General features: G+C 33.8%; 1 protein-coding gene across 1 annotated transcript; it reads left to right on the top strand.

The window, feature by feature from the left end:
- Positions 1-219: 219 nt before the first annotated feature.
- LOC132561806 (von Willebrand factor A domain-containing protein 7-like) lies at positions 220-20975 on the top strand. Its single transcript, XM_060226504.1, has 20 exons — positions 220-551; positions 1898-2020; positions 7263-7445; positions 7874-7949; positions 8885-8961; positions 9200-9373; positions 9632-9859; positions 11001-11120; positions 11359-11520; positions 13164-13279; positions 13540-13699; positions 14235-14308; positions 14647-14800; positions 15066-15235; positions 15578-15689; positions 16063-16252; positions 17076-17145; positions 17975-18189; positions 18820-18991; positions 20337-20975. Exons 1-20 carry the CDS (start codon positions 317-319, stop codon positions 20514-20516), a joined length of 2991 nt encoding a protein of 996 aa, XP_060082487.1. The 5' UTR covers positions 220-316; the 3' UTR covers positions 20517-20975.
- The last annotated feature ends 1915 nt before the right edge of the window (positions 20976-22890 follow it).

Raw genomic sequence — 22890 nt, 5'->3', positions numbered from 1 at the left:
GAGTGTTCCAGTTCCAGATAAGTAGGGAAGAAGTTGTGTGTTGTGTAAGGGCAGAATGACCACTTCAACCTCTTGAAATATGGAGTAGCCTACTTCTATTTCTAGTCGTTATGATACAAGGTCCTATCGTTATATTATGTTTAATGCTTGTTCGCTGTTATGATCATTCTCAAGGAAGAGAATCAAATGTTAACATTGCACAATGCTTCAGTATTTAAAAAAAGAAACACATCGTTTCAAAATCACTTCTGTTTAAACACTTGCGAGATATGAATGTTCACAACTGACATCTCAATGCAGCTTATGATTATCGGATATGGATTACAGTAGATATAAGTGGATACAAGCAGCGATCCTGCTGATATTTGCTGTTCAAGTTATATGCTTTTTACCAAGCAGAAACATCGATACATTATCTGATACCATAACCCACCTGGAAATCACAAGAGAAGGCATATCGAAGGCAGTGGCCAATTTTCTGATTGATCGTCGACTTGTGAATGGGACCTTTTGGGAATTTTACGATGTCCTTGACGCTTATTTTGGATCAGGTTGGTATATTCAATGCACTGAACAGAATGAAAACATATAAATGTAACCCTGGTAAAATAATAGCCGCAATATACCACTCGGCAAGAGAGAACTTCTCCAGCTCGATTGGTTGAGCGTCAGACTTGCAAACCAGGGGTCTCGCGTTCGATTTCTAGCGGAGTCATTGAAATAAATGATGACCTCTGTTACATAAAGTTTATCAAAATATATGAATACACGGTATTGCGTTTGTTGGTTCTGCGGTTTAAATTGAAAGTAACATATCTTGATCGTTAATGTATTTCTCGGGAAAGTTTGAGGAGATCCACTATGAAGCGACTTCCTACATTCTGGAATACTGTTTGTTGTGATATTTGACCGGTTGATTTTCATTCTTACTGATTGAGTCTTCCTTGTACTGATTTTCAGGTTATTCGCCATTTTGGCTCCTATTTTATTGAAATCGGTTTTTGCGAGTCTGTGAATATCGAACAGTTGCGTTAGGTGACGACACATCATTCTCGTTATTGTCATGTTAAATTGTGCGACTTAAAATATATGTATATAAGAGGTGGAATTAAGTATACACCTATCTACGTTTGGTAATTGTATATTTCCAGCCAGCTTTTGGACAAAACGACAAGAACATAATCATAATCCAAACTCAAATTCAATTAAACTAGGGACAAATGTAAACAAAAAAAGATTTGCACTTAGACTAATGAAAAGTACAAGGAGAAAAAGGCCAGGTTTTCCTGAAGAGTAAACGTCTTCTGCTTCATGGATAACATCCACTATGTAAATCGTGGTCAATCCAAGTTAATGATGTCACGTTCTCAAATGAGAACAAGGAGCACAAGTACACATATCCAATTCAACACACTAAGAACAATGATGACGCGTTGTCAATTTCAAATGTTGACACAAATCCTTTGCCGTTTTAAATTGACACTTGTCGTCGGTAAAAGATATGGTCTTACATGATTAAGACACCAAGACAACAAAAACTTAAAATTGATGAAACGATTATGGAAAAAATAGAAAACAACGGCACTCACTCCCCACCCCGAAAAAAACCCTTTAAACAGTATACGGAGATTACGACCAGGTGTTCCTGAAAGGTGACCTATGTTTCATCGATGACACCCACCAAGTAAACCTGTCACGTCACATTCCGATATAAAGTCAATATGTTAATATTTACGAAATCGTTAGGATTGCTGAAATATCTTTTTTTAGTTCTGTTGAAACATAAGGGTTTGATTGCCGCAGATCTTTTTAATGTTTTTTTAGGAAATACATTTGATGAGACGTAAAAGTATATTGAATCAATACTCGACGAAAATTAGTATTTTTTATGTTATAGATACTGACCGCAATGAAAAGTTCAACGAACGAATAAAGGATTTAACGGCACGTCTACATTCAGTGCAGCGAAACAAGGGTGTAATGGCTATGTATACTGTAAATGGAGAACGTATAGAAGATGGTAAGTATATACATGTGATGTGATGTATTCAATGATTGTACAAATAACGCACAAGTGAACAACACCTTTTAATACAAATTTACAGCTAAATAGAGTAGAGACTATGAATCAAACTGCATCGCACAGCTGTTTAGTCCTTCTAGAACTCGTTAGGGATGCTGAGGGTGAAAATTTGGAGGTCGACTGGGAAAAATTCAGTGATCAAAGGAATAGCCAGTCCCCAGACCGTGTGGTGTACTGGCTCCATAAATCAATAAATTTCGTAAATTTCATAAATAGATTGTTTTAAAACAACGCCAGCTTCATGTTGATATTCTGAACAGTGCATCTACTCGATCTGAAGGTACGGTAAATCTCGGGGGGCTAAATGCCCACCAGCAGTGTCTTCCACCTGTGATCTCGAAGATTCAACAATATACACTCATGTCAATATGATATTTTAGTGCAAATTTAGAGTTAGATACAGTAGAGCTAAACAAAGAATTAAAATGCATGTACTCTCAATATTAGCCCGCTCCTTTTCTATAATATCCATATGCCAAAATAACAGCCTACTGGTCACATTCAAGCAAACGACATCTTTTAATATAATCAATAGATTTTGATTGTCATCGGACAGTTAATTGGTAAACGACTAAGCTTTGAAATAAATTGGCCATATTTCGTTTCAGATATTTTTGGGTAAAGTGAACTCAATTTCTATGTAAAGCAAATATATATATATAACTGATGCTGTAGTATGTTATTTTTATCTATTTTAATTTTTTCGACATTCCTTATATAAAATACAGACACATTGATAAAATCGTTACACATGAGGACATATACATTACATTGTAAAACTGGATCAGGAAAACTTGACAACATGCGGAAGTTCTGTTTGGTTGGTTGAGAAATATATCCAATGGACACCAAGAGCATTACGTAATGATTGCTATGTATTCATCCTTTCTGTTGTAAGCACACTTGTGATGTATCGTGACCTTGTTGTGTAATTAAGTTATTTTTATCCAAATAAGTGAAACATAACATCGTAAAAAGATGATTGAAAAGACAACATATGGAGAAGATTCTAGACATGAAATAGTTTTTTGGACTTCAGTTGTTCGGCTATACAATATGCCTTCAAGGGAGAAATATGAGTAGTCACATTGTGGGACAGTTCGGATAAGATACAATACGAAGAAAACAGCAACAAAAAAACTTTCAATGAAACACCACTTAAGAACAAGGAAGTGATGAAACAAATACATGGCAGAGATGTCCCTTTCCTCAATAAACTTGTACCTTGAACCTTATATACACAGACATCATCGATACTCCAGGGGTTACGCTCACTATCGCTCGCTGGAACATGTCAAGTGCAACACATTTTAGACAAAACGATAAGGACTAAATTGATCCTTTGACGTATCAAAACAGGTCACAAAAACCTTGCCAAGTCGTTTAATTTCACCTTCAGATATATTGGTGACGTCTATAAATAACAAGAAATTTATTGACTACGTCCATATATCCACCAAAATTTGAAATAAAAGATACGGACATACTCTTCTTTATCAGCTGCTTATCTCGATCTTTTCCTACAATAAAACCAATTTCCATCAAGCTGCATGATAAAAGTAATGATTTCATTTTCACTATTGTTAATTTTCCATTTCTGGTTAGCAATAACCTTCGTCTCCAACTCATAGTATTTACATATCATAGTTTATTCGATATTCAAGGGCCTGTTACCATTATAACAATTTTCCTGCAAGAAATCATCAACTGCTGACAAATTCGTAACATAAGGGTTCAAAAGATGAAGGTTGATGAAAATTATGGGGGAGTTTTATGGTCGCCATAATTATACCATTACGAAATGTTATATTTCTTTGTATGACATATTTGTGGACATATTTGACGTTCGTTAGTTTCCCTGTTGGTTCGGTTGTTGTATACCTTGCTCTCATTTGAGAACGTGGCATGACTTATATGGATCGACCAAGGTTTACATGCCGGGCGTCATCGATGAAGCAGAAGACGTATGTTCTTCCGAAACACCTGGTCATATTGTCCTTGTACTTTTTCGGGAGTCTCCGTGTTAATCTCTGTTTTGTTCATATTTTGCCCTAGTTTTCTGGAATTTGAGTTTGAATTATGATGATGTTTCCATGTTGATATTTTCATGAACCTTTATGTACATCAAATGAATCTCGAGGTCGCAAAACGTTATGTTGTAATGGCTTTGAGTTATGTGTCGCTCCTTTGTAATCTCCAAAAGAAGCGTACTCCTACAACCAAACAAAATACATCGCCTTTGCCTTCAATTTTGACATGACATATTCAACATGTACAAAGAGCGGAAGTTATTGTATGTTGATACGCAGGTATATTTTCCTTTCTTTAAATGTGAATATTTGATATCTTATGATTGGCTGTCACAAATTTAGCGTTCATTGTTTGATTACTGATATCTCATACACCTGCATACACATTACGAACTGCTTCAGATCCTGTTTGCTTCTATTTGTTACCATAAATGTAAAGATAAGTAATATTAATTTTCCAATAAGAACTGTTTAGTTTAGATGAATTAATAAACGACGGAATTGTAGCAATGATTATCAATGGTCTACTTTCTTTGTAAATATATTTTAGAAACAACCAGGTAGATGACAAAGCGTGTTACTGTATATCTGATTTGGCCATACATTTAAAATTTTCATTTGAATGATGTACATTGAAAAATATGGTATTATTATATGAAAATAATGCATTCCTAATCTAGGGTCGATTAGGAGATCTTTCTACCGAAAAAATGTTTGATGAACATAGGTGAGAGGGGTAATTATCGAATGTCTTCAATTTGACGAACAAACTCACAACACAGGTTTTGAGCCCGGATGGTGAAAACAGTTGGGAAGTTTTATGGTCGTCATAGTGATCGCATTGAGAAATGTTTTATTTCTTTGTGCGATATAAAGCTGGACATGTTAGATACTTGTTAAATTGTCTGTTTATTCTTATTTGAGAAAGCGATATTATCGTCAATGAAGCAGAAGACGTTTACTCTTCCTGAATACCAGGCCTTATTCTTCTTATACTTTTTCAAGAGTCGCCGTGATATTGTATATCTATAAATATCAGTATAATTTCAAGCCAATTATCATGTCTGATTCTGGAAAATAATAGCAACGTTGTGTTATTGTATAGAACGAGTAACTTTTCGTATTTTAACCATTATTACCGAAAAAAGAATGTTGACTGAAATTCGATGACTATTGCTTTGGCTTCATAAAAGGTAGACGGCGGTATAAAGGCCGAGACAAACTCTTCCACATCAGCTGATTTACAGTGATCTTTACCTACAACAACACCAACAGGACATCTGTCAAACAAAATGTACGAAAGCGTAATGATTTCAATCTTTCATACCCAGAGAGCAACATGCGTGCACCCAACTTATAGTGCTTATATGCCGAAGTCGATTCGATATTCAAGAGTTGGTGATTCCGCTGTTGTTGGGAGAAAGATGAGAACATGACATTACTAACTTGTATTGACCAAGATTTACATGACTTGTTACGTCGTAGAAGCAGAAGACAGACGCTTAACTTTCTAGAACACCTGGTCGGATACTCCTTGTAAGTAGGAGAAGTCTCCGTGCAAGTCTTTTTGTTCATATCTTGCTGTAGTAGAAATGTATTTGAGTTTGAATTAAGAGTCTGTCGACTTTGGGTATTTTGATAGCTCTTTTCGTGTTAATGAGATAAATATTGATAAGTTAGCAGATTACGAAGAACAAGGACTGCAACGTAACACAGTCACTTAGTAAAACTATGTTGAAGTAAGACGTGTATTTAGTGATTATCCGATCATATTATGTACAACACATGTACAAATACCACATATATAGTGATGATGCTATATGGGACAGGAGATATTGACAAATTGGGGGCAAACAAACAGGGTCGTACGAAAATTATCACATTGTCGTAGAGTTTGTTTTCATTTTGCAATAAGGATATTCAAATCAGCTGATTTAGTTATTTTTTTCATGGGCAAATCGACATTGCATGTTGCCAGAGAAAAAACATCACGAATATAAATATATGAGTACTTAATGTGTATTTAAATAGGATTACATGTTTATTAGGAATGCATGGTCAGTGTCTTAAAAAATAAGCTGTATTTTGGTGAGGGTGAAAAAAGACAAATGTGGCGAGCCTCTGTATTCTATTTACCATGCAACATTGACTGCAAATCACACCTTAAATCTAAAACAGTTTTTTTTGTTCAATCCGTGTTTACCTGACGTTGACGTTACGCTGAATTTTGCCTAATGACGTACGCCAAAATAATTGTTCCGCGCAGAAATATCGTTCCAAACTTCAAAGGACATGACAGCGGTTTTATGAATTTTCGTACACGTACTTGTTCATTACAACATATAAAGTCACTAACTTCAATAGTTATTTTCATTCTTAAATGTGATTTTAAAGTAAATTCAGAAATCAATTCCATGAATTTCACACACGTGCTGTAATACAGCTGTTTTCCGTCACTGCCGAACACAGCAAAAAATATGTGGCAGGTGTATTGATTGCAGGACAACATACTGAGAGCTGCCAGTTTAAAAATGCCGTATACATTATGATTAACGTCTTTGTGTTGCTCATTATTTTTATGTTCGCAAAATTACAATAAATGTTACTCACTGAAGCAGAGCAGTCTCCAAGTACCAAACTGGTCAAGTAAAATTTCCGTTTCTTGTTCTAGAGGATTCTAGATTTCGGCTTTGGAAATTTTCAGACGGTAGTCATTCATTGTCCATTTCACCTAATGTATGTACATGGACGAGATCATGTGACAATGAATAAATACTGACCTTTCAACGAGTGTTTGTATAGCACAAAGATGATGACAAAACGAATTCGACAAATATACATGTGTGTGAACTGAATGTCAAGCATAGTGCCAACCAGAAGATCAGAAAGAATTCGTGTTTTTAGTGTGGGTAATAGATTAATTTTTAACCAGGTAAGAGACGGAAAAAATAATGATATAAGGATCCTGTATAAGTTTTCCCTTGTTGGCAATGACCGACATATTCTTTCCCGAGATGCATGTTTGGTATAAGTTGGTAAGCTCCACCTTGACTCCAATCAAAGAATATATACACAATTGTAACAGGGAGTGCTGTTGTCTTTAACTTTCTTATTAATACAAAAAATAAACTTTGATTCTATGATTCTAGCGTTCAACCTATTGATAAGGCTGTCTGCACAGATTCGCATACTGACCTCTGTAGAGCCCTTCAGCACCGACAAACAGCAGAGCACGTTGAATTTATTGGCTGAGGCTTTATTCGTTATACAGTCGTTCTACAGCAATACAAACTGGGTGGAATCAAATGGAGCTACGTTATGTCCTGCATTTGGTGGGTATTATAAATTCAGCTTTATATCATGTATTGTTATAGTTCGAAAGAGAAAGGACAAATCTATATCGTATGTTTCTCTCTTAGGTCAGTAAGTACGCACACTACATGAAAAAAAAATTGAAAATAGAGCCTTTCACTCTGAATTGAAAAGAAAAATTGTTTTGGTATATTTTGAGAATAAAGATAGGAAATCTACTAAGAAATTTAAGAAACAATTCATTGGCCTAAAACTACCTAAATATGATAACAGCGAACGTTAATGACTGTTTAACCTACTAAAAAGGCCTTACCGTGCAGCTATCTCAAAATATCACACACGTAATATCTAAGATACGCAATGCTCTGTTAGTTATTTAAGTGTTGTCATCACTTATCATTGATGTGGTTGTTGATTATATCTTTAAGCTCGATTGTATTTCATACAGGCGGTAATTCTATACAAATACCAACTGTTGCACGTTACAATGATCCCACATGCAGTGACTGCGATACGTCATCAAGGTAATGTTGAAAACTGTGAAGTAAAGCTTAGAGATACGAATTACAATAAACTAATACGTGATAAAGAAAGGAGGTGTGAATTTGTAAATGCACTTTATTCCTTTGCTTGTTACATTGACGTCATTATTATTCAATCTTATATGACAAGTGAATCACGGTGCGCTAAAATGAATTATTATGAACTATAAGAAGTTAATCGGTATAAACAACTATGTTTTTATTGAGAGAGAGAGAGAGAGAGAGGGGGGGGGGGGGGGGGGGGAGAGGGGGAGAGAGGTCACTTCATCCGGGTTATTTCACTGTTCGTCATTGAAAGATTTATTTAATTTAAATTTAAAAGTTAGTTTGGAATGAACAGTTTTTTTTATTAATTAAAGAAAGTGATAGAGCAAAACAATGAGTAGTATACAATCGACATAATAGATTAAAGATTATGCAAAAGACAATCTCGTGAATAACACCTTTTAATAATCTGGAATTAGATACAGTAGAGCCAATGAATTAAGTTGCATTATACAGCTGTGTCGTCATTCAAGTCTATGGGCCTAAATTTTGAAGCCTAGGAGACGACTAATTAAAATCCAAAGTGATCGAAAGAAAAGTAAAAATCTAGAGTGCCTCAGCCCCATAATAATCAATAAATTTCGTAATTTTCACATATCAGATAATTTTGGAACAGCGTTATGTACATATATATATTCCGAATCGTGCCAATATTCCAATGAATCAAGACGCGCCATGCAATACTGACTCTGTCACGAGCTAAGATGTCGCAGACAACCTATGTAGTGGCACACAAATTGGACCTAAAAAACGTGGAGTTTTTACAGGTACGTGTAAACTTTGTAAAATGTCTCCGTATGATCATATAATCTAATAGTGACGATGTAAATGCATGATCCTATAAATACTTATTTGATTATTTTCTTTCACAGAGAATGTCGAAACAACATTATCACCTCTTTTTTAACTAGCGGTTACAAACCTGGGCAGGATGTATCTTTACCGAGTTGTAAGTTAAAAGAATTTCTAAAACGCCTGACAATATCTTCTTTGAACACTTTTAAGGTTGTAGCTGATTATTACATTGATAAGAATATAACTTGACCGATGAACACTGTTTTACCATAGATATCATAAATAGTGATTTTAATAAAAAAATTAATTGAACATAGCAATGAGTGTCTTAATGTAGAATGTTAAGATCATATGTATATATTCATAAGACAAATATGTATCGATTTTTTTAGCAAGAAGTTTAACCGGTCTAAAATGCGCACACGGTTGGAATAAGGAAAGAGAACTAGCTGTTGGTGGTATCAGTAAAGAAACCTCTGACGTCACTTCCTCTCCACATGCACACCTCCATTTCCAGGCTGCGGAAGCATCAATCTTAGCTACAGAAACATATCTGTACAAGAATGGTAAGATTGACGCGATTTGGAAAGACATACATTGTATGTTATGAAACTACAACTACATATGCCTTGTCAAAAAAAATACAATAATAAAACCATTCTTTTGTTTGACAAAATTGTAGATTTGCATTGGAATATCTGATAAAGAAACGTGTTTACTAGATGTCAACAGCAGAAAGAATTAAGTATCAAAAGTATTATTTGGATAGTTTTACTGCATGGTACTACAATGGATTAAAAGGTGGTTTGTTTTGTATTTGAAAGGTGAAGGCATTTTAAGCGACCTAACCGTGGATAATTTCAAACAGCTGATGGACCTGAACTCTTTACAGGCAGTTTCCCGTGCTTCCTTAACTTTTGTGATTGACGTCAGCGGTTCAATGGGTAACGATATAAGGAAGGTGACAGAAGAGTGTATCAGTCTAGTAACAGGTGTACAGGGAACAAACAATGAACCAGCTAATTACGTTCTTGCTACATTTACCGATCCAGGTATTGCATCATGTGAATAGATCGATTATTTGACATGTCCTCAATGTTTATTTAAATAGTTTTTGTTCCTTATTGTGTTGATCATGCGCCCCGACCATCAATGGTCCCAGTTTTTATTTCGACCGCTTGGCTACTGATGGGGTATGCAGGCTGTCCAGCGTCCCTAAAATTCCTAAAAAATCCTAATTTTTTTCAGTTTTGCTAAAATTCCTAAAAAGATGAAAAATTCAAAGGGAATTCCTAAAAAAGCCCCAATTTTTCACTTCAGCTGCTACTTTTTTTTTATTTCTTACAATTTACTGAAAATGTTTTCATTAATTGCATACTTAAAATGTGTTTTAATGTAGTCTGTAGTTTTAATTCAGGGTAGACCATGAAAGGCAGTTGACCAGCGGATCTATGTACCCAGATTGTTATTGGTTGTGACTGAGTGACAGAGGTGTGATTCTTAAGGTCACAGCCAACAGCAGCTGGGACACTGAAACCCTGGAAGACACCTTTCCTGCAATTAAGGCATTGTATGTAAGTTTCTGTTTTGTCAGGTAAGTCAGTTTAATGCTTTCATACTCCCTATTCTAGTTACAACATTCCTAATTTTAGCCCTAAATTTGCCCTAAAATTTTGTAATTTTAGCCCTAAAATTAGCCCTAATTTTTTGTCAAGAAGTGCTGGACAGCATTTGCATGATTACAAACAGGTTATTTTGACCTGCAGTCATTTATTTTTTCTTTTTTTTTTTTTAAACATTCACTTTCAGTTTATGCCTAATTCTGATAGGATATTTATTCGCAATTTATTTCCTGTTGATCGGGTTTCTCATGACACCACTAAGTTTCTCGTCAGTGGATTAGTCCACAGGTACTTGCGGGGCCAATTTCAATAGCACTTAAAATAACAAACCGCACAATATCCAAGTACCTGTGGATTAGTCTATGTTGCTGTGCTTTGTCGAAGTTGCCTTAAATATTATATACCGTCTTCATGTGATTTTTTGTACGCTGTCAGAATTGAAGAGTTACCACAATAAGCGAAATAATGATTAAACTTTTTTAATGATATCAAAAGCAGAGCGAAATCATGTAGTATATATTATTATATAGGACATTGGGAATGAAACCTAATCAGTTATTTAATATTTCAGAGGTGCTTACAACTGGAACAGTTGCTACCAGTGGGGATGAAATGATCAATCAGCTTCGTGACCTTAGTGTCACGGGTGGTGGAGATTGTCCGGAATATGCAATGTCTGGCATATTGAAAGGTTCTGGATTTAGTTGTTCATGATGATGATCATCATCATCATCGTCGTCGTTGTCGTTGTCTAGGATGTCAATGTTTTAATATTGTTAGGGACGTGTATTTGCCACATATTTGAATGAATTTAGATATTACACATAATAGACAAGTGAAAGGATTTCTGAGATCAAATTATCGTTAAAACAAGGATGTATCGTTATTCGTTACATTGAATAATTGCATTTGCCCGTTTTCCATTCAAGGAATATTTCTAAGCCGGAGAGGATCGACTTTATACGTTTTTACCGATGCTGACGCCAAGGACGGAAACATATTCATGAATGTGATCAACGCCGCTAATTCCAAAGACATTACAGTAAACTTTCTTCTAACAGGGACCTGTGGTCGCCGTCACCGTCGTACAGGTGAGCATCTAGTAGGCGTAGAGAGATGGATCCTTATGTCGGCGTAATACTGGTGAGTGCTGTAGTGAGCGCCGTATTACCGGCGACTTTTTTTGTCAGCGACGTCATAGTACATGTGAGCATTGTAGTTGGCATCGGCACGGACAGTGAGTCCGAATGTCGGCGTCGCCGTATTACCGGAGATTTTTTTTAGCCGTAGTACAGATGAGAAGTAGTTGGCGTCTCTCAGTGAAGGTCAATGTATCTAAAGAGTCATGCGATTCACTTTTCAGTGTCGCTTTAGGATATACGAGAATATAGTTCCTTATGTAAATTCTAGTGAGACAAGTCTGTATCCATTAATGTATAAGGAATGTGTTAAAATAGAGAGATGATATATATGGTATCTCCCCGCAGTAAATGCGTGTCTCTATAATTATGATGCGTAAATAGCACCAGTTACAATATTTCAAATAATCACTTGTCACTTTGCATACAAATATCAAGATTAGTTATCTGTTAAGTGTTCTAAAACCAATCGTGTCTCTCATCTTTCTTTGAGAAAATGTTATGTCTTTATCCTTTTCTTTACTACCTTTATCAGCTGAGTTCAGATCTTGTTGTTTTATGGAATTTGAATCATCGAGGCACTTTTCTCTCGAACAGTCAGTATTGTCTTCTTAACATTGAATAGGATGTCAAGAGTATTTTTCCAAGAATATTAAATTTATATCATCTAACATGTTGTTGACCTTAGAATTCTCAGTCACATTCTCTTTCTTGACCGTTCCATCTATCAAAACTGTTTGTGCATTTTCAGAATAAATTAAAAAATATGTCAAGGATACTTGAGCTTTTGTCCAGTTGAGTGAATTCTAGAAAATGCTGCTTCGGATTACACACTTATTTGTTTTTCTGTACATGTCATTTAAATTTGCATCATCATTACACATTTCATATCCGTTTTATTGCAAAAAGAAAATGTTGCCGATGAGCTCTTCTGTCTTTCCTACTAATCAATACACTGAGACTTTGAAGATATTTATGTGAAGTCAAATTGAGAAGTGTTAATTCAACTGAATATAATATTGCCATCCATCATACACGTATTTGACGTTTTCCTGAAATTATTACATATATGGGAATCACGAATTTATTGAATAATGGATTAGCTGATCTTCTCATCTGGATTTTGGTATTTCTTTCGATCAATGTGCTCTGAGTTTACCTCAGTCTCCACTTATATTTCAAAATTCCAATCTCAAAAATCTGTATGACACAGTTTAATTCATTAGTGGGTATTACTCTATCTAATTCTGAATTTGTGTTTAAAAGTGCTATCTATTTGTCATTGCCATTGACAATTTCGCTAATGATTTTTAAGTCAAAAGTGAATAATTCATTTGCATTTCAAGCTATTTTGAAACGAACAACTTTAAACAAAATCACTATTTTGTTTACAGATCTCGATACAAATTCAGATCTCCATGGACCAACTTGCATGACCTGTAAAAAATGTATAAAAAATCTGTGTCATGACCAGTGAAGTTGACTGGATTGAAAATCTTCATTAAGATATTTCGTAGCCAAATGCACATTTATGTTACTGCACTTAGCTTTTCACATTTTAAAAATGATTTTTTTATTTAATTTCATGAACCCAGCTAGAGTACGTCGTGAAGTAGGCGATGCTTTTAGGAAGGTAGCAGAGGGGACAGGAGGACAGGTATTCATGACATATACTTCTGTCCTCACCAACACATTGTCTAAAGTTATAGCCGTAAGTTATTTAGTTACTGTTGAAATCATTTAAAGATATGTATAATCTAGTGAAGTGATATTTTGTTTCATCGTTGAAATTCGAAGATTAAGGTCTCTACCACGAACTCGAGTGATTCATTACATTTGAATAAAAACTGGACCATGCTTAGAGGAGTTTATAAGAAGTTTTGTATGAAGTATATATGAAAAGCCATATAAACATTTACATTTACAATTGAAATATTGTTGAATCTAAAATAATTTATTTTAATAACTTAGGACGAAATGCCCTCGTCCGGAATAGTAGTACAGACATTTCATATGTCCTTCAATGACAGTGACCGAAAAGTCGTCATAATCGATTCAACGATGGACTTATTTAAGCTTGAAATCAGCGGTTCGGCATCAGTCAATGACGTTGATGTGGAAGATCCTACCGGTAAGATCATACCAGGACTTTTTACAGGTGTAAGGTTTGAAGGTGGAGTCATCCGCAAGAATACCTAGAAGAACATAATTCTGATATATTGCATACAACCATATATTTTCATAATGCCTTTATCAAGCCTTCGACAAATATTTTTTCTTTCATGAAATTGTGATGATGTTATTCAGAAACGCTTTTTAAAAAGTTATTTTCAAACTAGAGAAATGTTTTATTAAAAGAAATGGAAATTTTAACGTACGCTCGGGTCAAAATTAGGAAACAATTGTTTAATATTGTTTAAATAAAGTTCGTTACTCGTTCTGTTATTCAAGTCTTTGGTGAAAAGTAAAAGTACTTTAACTCCTCTACAAAGTTGTCGACTAAAAATAGACATGTCTATTCTAACCAATAAGGAATTATGATAATTCCGGAACGATACTCTTTAAGATATAACTCTTTTATTAATCTTCATTTTGATGCCGCGCCATATTAATTTGTTTGTTTGAACAAGATGTATTGGAATTCCCTTCGTCCTTTACTGTTACAGGTACCATATTACGATACAAAGCTGGAGTTGCGTCGCGCCATTACAGTGGTGGAAAGGTTATCATATCTGTTCAGGTAGATAAATTTCAGAATTAACTTCAGAGTTACATATCATCCAGATGACAGAACATCTTCAATGTAGCAAATGCAACCATCTTTGTTCCGGAAAAGCTGAAGCTAATCCGTTTCCCATCATTCCTTATATTGAAATGGGTTTTAGTGACTTGCATGTCGTCGGATTACTGTTAATTAGGCTCTTCTTTTTATCCTTGTGACACTAGAGACCATTACTAGAATCTTAGATCACTAAATCAATGGTCACCTATCCTGTTTGAAGTGTAATCTCCACTAACACGAATAATTACACCGATGTCTTGTGAGTGAAATATGACATTTGATTCCCTATAATTTAGAATCCTTTGCCTGGGAATTGGACGATTTTGCGGAAGAAAAATCAATTGCTGGCCGTTAACGTTACTGGATCATCTGTGTTTGACTTTAGTGTTCAGATTACGGAGCTGGATGATGCAGGCAGTTCTTATTTTGTCTATGGGAGTCCAATATCAGGTTTATGCTTTGACTTTGCGCAATTTGCCTATATGTTCAGAAAATATTTGGAAATCAAGACATATTTTTTCTTTGTTATTCAGCATGTGATTTCGATGCTTCCTGTGTACTTTTCTATAGCTATTGTCTTCTATTGAATATATCTTCAACTATTTATCAAAATGCTAAAATAACCATCATTCCTCTTTACATCGAAGTAAAGATTGAAGTTAAGAGTATAAATTCGTGTAAAACTTCAGTGCATTCAGTTTTATTTCTGTTTAAGGTAACAACTACACCATAGCGTTACAACTTTACAATTTAGATGTTAATTCGTCTGTCACATCAATGATACTAGTAAATCTAGCTGGAAACGAGATTGAAAGAATTAAAACAGTACTGCGTCAGACCGGAGTGGACATGTATGTTATTGCTGACGTCATCATGCCCCCGGAAGTAAGTTATAATGATAATTCTTGGAGAATTGAAGTGAAATTTAGGTAAAATCATAAGTAAAATTAGTTTGACTGTACAAAATACACTCAAGAGAACAGTAAATGATAATCGATTTTAGTATCAGATACATTATATAGTCAAATATTTTAATGATTTTTGATAAATGCAACATACAGCCTGTATTTTAGCTATCAAAATTGGCATAAGTAAACATTATGTATAATACAAACTCATATATTCAAATTATTTTTTTGTTAAGGGCGTTATTTCTTTCATATCAGAACGATCAGCGATGATAAATGAATAGTCAATCGTTTAATCATAGGATGAATTTATTTCCAGAGTTTCCGAGTTCAGTTAACGGGAGTTCTTCCTGAAGGAGACAGTTTCCAAAGGACCAATCTGCAGGTTATCTCCCCTGTCAATGTTAAACTAATACTGCTTCCAAACCTAGGTTAGTTTAAAAGGTTCAACTTAATTACCAATATAAAGGGAGAATTCAAGCTAAATTTTTGCTCTGTAACAAATTGATGACGGTTTCGGAACAAGTAATGACTTAATATTATCTGAAAACATTAATCTATCAGTTCAGTTATATTATCCAAAATTGAAATCTTAGTGAACATATTTCAATATTTTAGAAAATCTGTTTAACTAACCAGTCTTTAACACTTCTGTTCAAAAGGCTGAATAATCACATATCAGAGAAGTTTTTGAGTGTAGAAAAATGTCGGATACCCGCTGAATATCTGTATATGGTATAGATATATGCAAATTTATTTCGGAAAATGATACAATATTGTGTAATTTCATTTCATTATTTATAGATGATTTTCCCCTTAATGAGCCACAGAACATCACCTACCAACTGAACAACCATGGGTCGACTAATCAGACATTTGAGGTGGATATTAACACAGAGTCGGTTCGTCAACCGACTGTGACGTATGACATGAACCCTGGAGAGGTCATAGAGGATTATTTTCAAATAACAGGATATACACATTATGAAATAACGTAAGTATAACTATAAACACTTCTGGCAAAACATAAAGAGTTTTCCTTATACCAAATAAACAACAAAGTGGACATCTAACACTCAATGAAAACAGAGAGAAATGGTACATGTATGAAATAATAAAAGATTTATTTGAAATGTCCCCGAAAATATTATCTTTTATTCTGTATATAAATGTAAAATAGATGTAATTTGATTAAATTCCTATTTTAATGATTACTGAAAAAATATAAATTGAATTTTTTGCTGGCATTTTTACGCCTTACTTTTACAGATGTATGACTTTTCAGCAACTCAGCACGATCGACGTTGTCTTTAATAAAAAGAATGATAAATATCAACCATTGACATTATTTCTAGTGGTATCGGTTTGTAAAATTGTTCATGCTGTAAATAAACATATCGCAACATAAAGATCTACACGCTAAAACGTTCATGACTACCTTTTTTCACACGTTTCCGATTTTTCTCAAAGATGTCTAAGCATACTTCCAATTTAACGTATCTGTTTCATACGCATAATGCGAATTGATCTGAAACTACATTTGAGAAAACTCTTATAAAGAGCTGACAAAGAATTTAGCAGCAACGTCATCTCTAAAAATGTATGATTATATTATTGGGATTTACTAACAGAAATATTCAGTGCAAGCATCTTCAATAGTGATATTCGTGATAGGAAAGTACTACAAAAGGAAAATGTGTCGTGGAAGAATAACTTTGACGAAAGAGGGGTTATAAAGGATCACCTAAGGTTATATGGGAGCGGTCCATAGGGGTATCGACTGATACACTTCATAGTAGACCATTCTTTCTTCACAGAACATATACCGTGTCTGTACGACAGTTGGGATCCAGTATTATTCTACAATCTCTCTCTGACACCGTTCTGGTAAGTACATCTAATATGTAGAAACACAATCGTATATATTGTAATTTATATCAAGTAACAACATCGAAAAGTTCTATATCATGATAACAACAAAGATAAAATCAGACATTGGATTTAACGGAAAAAGAGTAGGAACAGAGGACAATAACAAAAATCTCCCAAGTTCCGTTGTTGTATACTTTGTCCTCATTTGAGAACGTGATATTACTTACTTTGATTGACCAAGGTTTTCAAGGCGGGTGTCGTCGATTGAGTAAGAGACTCTTCCGGAAAAGCTGGTTTTGTTCTTCTACTTTTTCAGGAATCTCTGTGTAAATTTCTTGATGGTCCGCTTTACTTTCTTAAACTCTACTGGATATCAAGACCGCACCACCCTCCATCCCCATCAACAACCTTTTTTTTCATCGTGATGATAACAGTTTAAAATTTTCAGCGAGCAATGAAGGGTATTGTTCTAAATGGCATTAATAGTTTTGTTTGAAGTTCATTGTTACCCCAGCTCCTGTTATCTGTGTTACTTTCGAGTAATGATGGTGTTATTCAACGTCTGAGTGATTTTCTCATTTCAAGTTATTATTTGATTTTATTTTTTCTTCAGATAGTTAGTGTTACATTTGTATTTTAAAATAATATATCAATTCACACACTAATGAACTCGTTTACTAAAATAACATTTGAAATGTTTGATTACCATATAGGCCAATTTCTCTAATAGCCATTAACGAATATCATCAACGGAATCTCTTAACAGTAAGGAATGGTATGCAATGTAATGTTTAAACAAGTTATTATCAATCTTTAAAAAAAATGTTTTTTTTTTATCGTTCAGTTTGTGAGTCCAGTTTGTGAGATAAGCTATAACGAAGGTGCGTGTCCCGAGTTGGTCGATCCGCCAGCTACTTGTCGTTCGATCACGTGGTTTAGTCGTGCAGTGCTCTCCCCGGATGTGACATCACTCGAGCTTTCAACTAACCATTCGAGCGTCGAGATTGTAACTGATAACTCGACAGACGACGGAACTAACCTGAAGTATATCAATGTCAGGTATACTAAACTAACATGAAATCGACATGGTTCTTTTAAATTTGTTTTAAATGTTCGTTTGTACCGGAAGCATTTTTAGGTGATGTCAGCATATTACCATTTTGTTGGCATGCTGGTATTCCCAGTATGTTGTGATTCTACAAAAGTTTATCACTTCCTGACAATAAATAAATATAAAGATGGACCTTGATCACGATGAAATATTTTGAAATGAAAATAGAAGTAAAGTACGAATCATTAGACGATTGAGTTTATAAATGTAATTTATGTTATAGGACAACGTATTCTCATTAATAACTAAAATGACCAGATTGCGGTATTATAAATACAGAATAAATATGTTGTATATTGTTTAAAAAAAAACTATAATAATAATCCTGACTATGTGAGTGCGCTCGAGGACGGTATAAACTAGGATAGTGTTCTTAACGTTGTGACGATATTTTTAATACCCGTAATTGTTCAGTCAAACCAGCCATAAAGGTCACTTGTTTATGATAAATACCTGTCTTTAATAGTAACGTTTTCTGATATCCAATGAAATGGCATTTTTAGTTATTTAACTTCTATATAAAGGTCATACTCTGCAGGTGACACTTTTAGTAATCGAAGTTTATCTTTCCGACACAGTGGCGATTGCTGCACACCATCGGTGTATCTGTCTAATATAGGATCTAACGGTCACGTGATTGGTCAGTGCCATTTCAACTTCGGCTCCTTTCCCACCATCACCAATGTCAGTATCATTTTAACGACCACAACGGCCACCAGTGATATGACATCAACTGACATATCGATCGAAGTGAGTACATTTACTATGTACATATAAAATATATCAAAGACCGTTTGAGGTTTTTATCCAATACATATCAACATAATCTTATTCAACCCTCACATGTATATTTCAATATTTTCCGATGGCATTCGTATTGTCAATATAATTTGATATTTATGTTAAAAAGAAGCGATCAGATTTCTAGGAAATACACCTCTAATGCGATGGATTATTACCAGAAATTTTATTTTAAGTATTTTAATGAATCATGCATTTTAATAAGTGTCAAAACACTTTAAGTACTGGGTTGTCTTGTTTTTGCATGTGTTGTGATATGTTTACATGGAAACCAATGTAATTCACAACAACTTCACATTCAACAAACCAACGATTATATTAACATTCTTTTTCCTTATAATAGATAACTCATAACCGAAAAAGTTACCGTGGAGATTGGAACAATCATTTTTATTGCATACCGTTGATGTTCAATTGCCAACAATAATGCTTTCATAAATGATGTGATTTTTGGTACTTCAGAACACACGGTTAGGAGAGGCATATATTCTATTATCTATTAGATAAGAACAAACAGATGGGTCATGACAGTTTGATTATGATTTTTAGAATCATGTAGCTCAGTTTTCACAATCCTTATTAAAACAATTACCGTAATTAAATATTTATTTAAATATAGTCTTTACATCATATGTAATCTTTCAAATGAAATGCATGTCCATGATCATTTTTGCTAACCTCTAAATTCCATTTACTTTTGATCTATCGGTAAGAGTATTGTACGCGAAAATATAGTGATTGTAATTTCCTAAATTTTCACTCTATTCTCTAATTCCTTGATTTAGGGTTTTCACTTCTTTATTGATGTAGATATTTCTTGTAATGTTACGTTTATATCTTTATTTTTACGTTATTATAGTTAATATTAATTGGGCAAATTTAAAACTTTAGTGTAAAGAATATCTGGCACACATTAGATATAGCGATGATGACTTTTGTCAACTATATTGCTTCATTTTCGCTATGAATACGTAATTAAAAACCGTTTCAATTCTTATATCAAATTTTAAAAGACAAGTCCCACATATCAATTACTTTATTAAGAACAGGTTTGCACGATTGTTATAAACTTTTTATTTGTGCTTTTTAAGTGTATATTTGTAAACATGGTGATGTAATAAATGTCATTGGAATACAATCGAGATCAAAACAGAGACTAAGACGTATAATAAATAGTTCAATAATTATGATAGGGTTACTTTCAAGTTCTTCATTAAATAGTAATATCTAGTAGAACAGTATGATAATGTAATGACAGATTGATATGTGGTTTATATTTTGGATTTCTTTTCAGTTGAAGATTGGATTAATCGCGGTGTCAGTTGGTGCAGTATTGATCATTTTGACTTATCTTCTGTGGTGTGCTAAAACGGAGGAGTCAAAAAGCAATGATCCACAGAACAAGAAGACCCTTCAGCAAGAGCAAGACGTATTGTTATTGAAATTTATCCCACTGAAAACTGAAACGAAGTGATACAAGATGCGTTCATTATGTACATCATACACATGCAGTTTGATACTCCGTCATGAAGTCGTTTGAAAATGCAAATGATGACACGAAAACAATGTCCACACTTTCAGTAGCATATACATATACTCTGTACAGTAGTTATCAAATACAGACCAGAATTTTGATCTGTCGATAAGGTACTATAGGAAATCATGGCTGCCTTTCTTGAATAACTCTTCAGATAATCCGTTCATATATAATCATTATTTGTTATGGTTTAATACATAAAATCATCATATAATGCCAAGCATAACAATACTGCATGAATAATATACAAAACATTCCAAAATCGAGGAGTTAACTACTCTAAAATTTTACAAAAAGAAAAGTCATGACAAATGATTATTTCCGTAATATTTTATTGAATTTTTCATAAATGACATCGTGCTATATTATTATACTATTTACACTACTCATGTTCCAAAAATGGGGTTTGTATATTCATTTATTATATTTTATAATAGAAATATTACGATAATAATTGTTTCGAATATAATAATCTTATTTCATTACAATTGATGATGTAAAATTTACTAATGGCCAAAGAGTTTCGCGCTCTCTATTGGCTGCATCTAGTTACAACGCGTCATCTGTTGGTGTACGAAGGTAGAACTATTTTACTGCACACCTTGATTGTACAATCTTTAAATAACATCTAATTTGATATAATTGAAATCATTTTTGGAAACAATTAGTACCAGATGATAGTGAGTGCTGAATTATTTTCATGAAATTATAAAAATGCTTTAGTCATTCTCTTTTGCTTAAATATATCATAAATGAAATTGATCGGTTTCAAGAAGAATATCGTAACGACTTTTTGTCGGTTTTTTTAATGTCCTTTTCGAGGAGAAAATGAAATATAGATTCAGTCGAAATAAGATTAAGACATTTAACAGATTCCGTAAAAATACATCATTATTTTTTCAAGCGTTTGGTAAGATCGCTAAAATATTCGAACCATTGAACAGAACTTTTTAAATTATCAGGGCTTTAAACATTTTATTGCTGATATTAATTTGAACAACATAACGTTTTAAATTATCAGGGCTTTTAACACTTTATTGCTGATATTAATTTGAACAACAGAACTTTTTAACTATCAGGACTTCTAAAGTATTTTAGTGCTGATTTTAATTTGAACAACGAACTGGGCACTTGTATAACTTATAAAAGCCTTTTCCTATCATACATTTACATGAACATGGTAAAAAATGAAACAGGCATTAAACGAAGTAGAAACATTTATACACAAAATCTACTCAGACATGAGATTTCAACATAAAAAAATTATCAAAAATTATTGCTGGATTTGAAGGAATTTTGCACATGTTTAAACAGAAAAGAGGTCAACAACAAGTTCTGAACCACCAAACAAAAGAAGCTCTAAACTTAACTGTATGCCCAAGGCATTTTAATTTTTAATCGTTATACGACTTTAATGTGCATTCCACTAATAATTCAGAATATATCCATTCCTTTTGTATCATAGAAAAAGTGATTTTAATTGGAAACTATTACATATTCTCATGATATTTTGTGTATAATAATGAAACACGTGAATATGTAATAAACATTATCTGCATTATATTTTTGCTTTGTTTCATTTTCCGCAATAAGTAACGTACGAACGTGTTTTTATCTTTTCAATAGACTTTACGAAAGACATACTCATCTGAACAACTGCTTTTCATTACAAATTACAAACCCAAGGCTTTTGACATTTCAATATTTCATTCTTAAATTTTATATAAAGGTATCTATACGAATAAGAAGAGAGGAACAGAAAGTTAACGTACTTTGTCTCCTTAGGCCCGGGACCTATATTGTATCAAGACCACTATAATTGTATCATATAAACCAAAACTCGACATTTTAACCCAGGGATCTGTATTCCTTTGTTTCGAAGATGTTGCGATGAAAATGATTTGAAATATAAAATATAAAATGTCGCATACTATTCACAGAAATCACAGTCTCACAACATCTAGTCTTCAGAATGTACAACGAATGTTCAATAATGTACACAAGAATGTTTACAGTTTACCATTTATTGCCCATAAAGAGAAACGAAATGATTAAACCAGAATTCGTCGAAAACATATCCTGTACGTAGATATTTTACCAACCAGCACCACAGGACTGACTTCCGATACAGATATTTTTTTACTTTCGTCATAGTGATGTCATAGTCATTTCTATGTCCGATTTGAAGCTGGACGTGTTTTATGCTCGTTAGGGGCAAGAAGTTCATACCTTGGTAAAGCAATGTAATACAGTTCCATAAAGTATTTCATTCTACCGTATCTTGGTGCTAAGAAGATTAATCCTTAACATT

Source organism: Ylistrum balloti, unplaced genomic scaffold (genome assembly GCF_031769215.1).
Source record: "Ylistrum balloti isolate Yb309-2 unplaced genomic scaffold, AGI_CSIRO_Ybal_v1 Utg371282, whole genome shotgun sequence".
NCBI classification, from domain to species: Eukaryota; Metazoa; Mollusca; class Bivalvia; order Pectinida; family Pectinidae; genus Ylistrum; species Ylistrum balloti.
The sequence above is the reverse complement of the archived record's forward strand: the minus strand, read 5'-3'. Positions and strand labels throughout refer to the sequence as shown.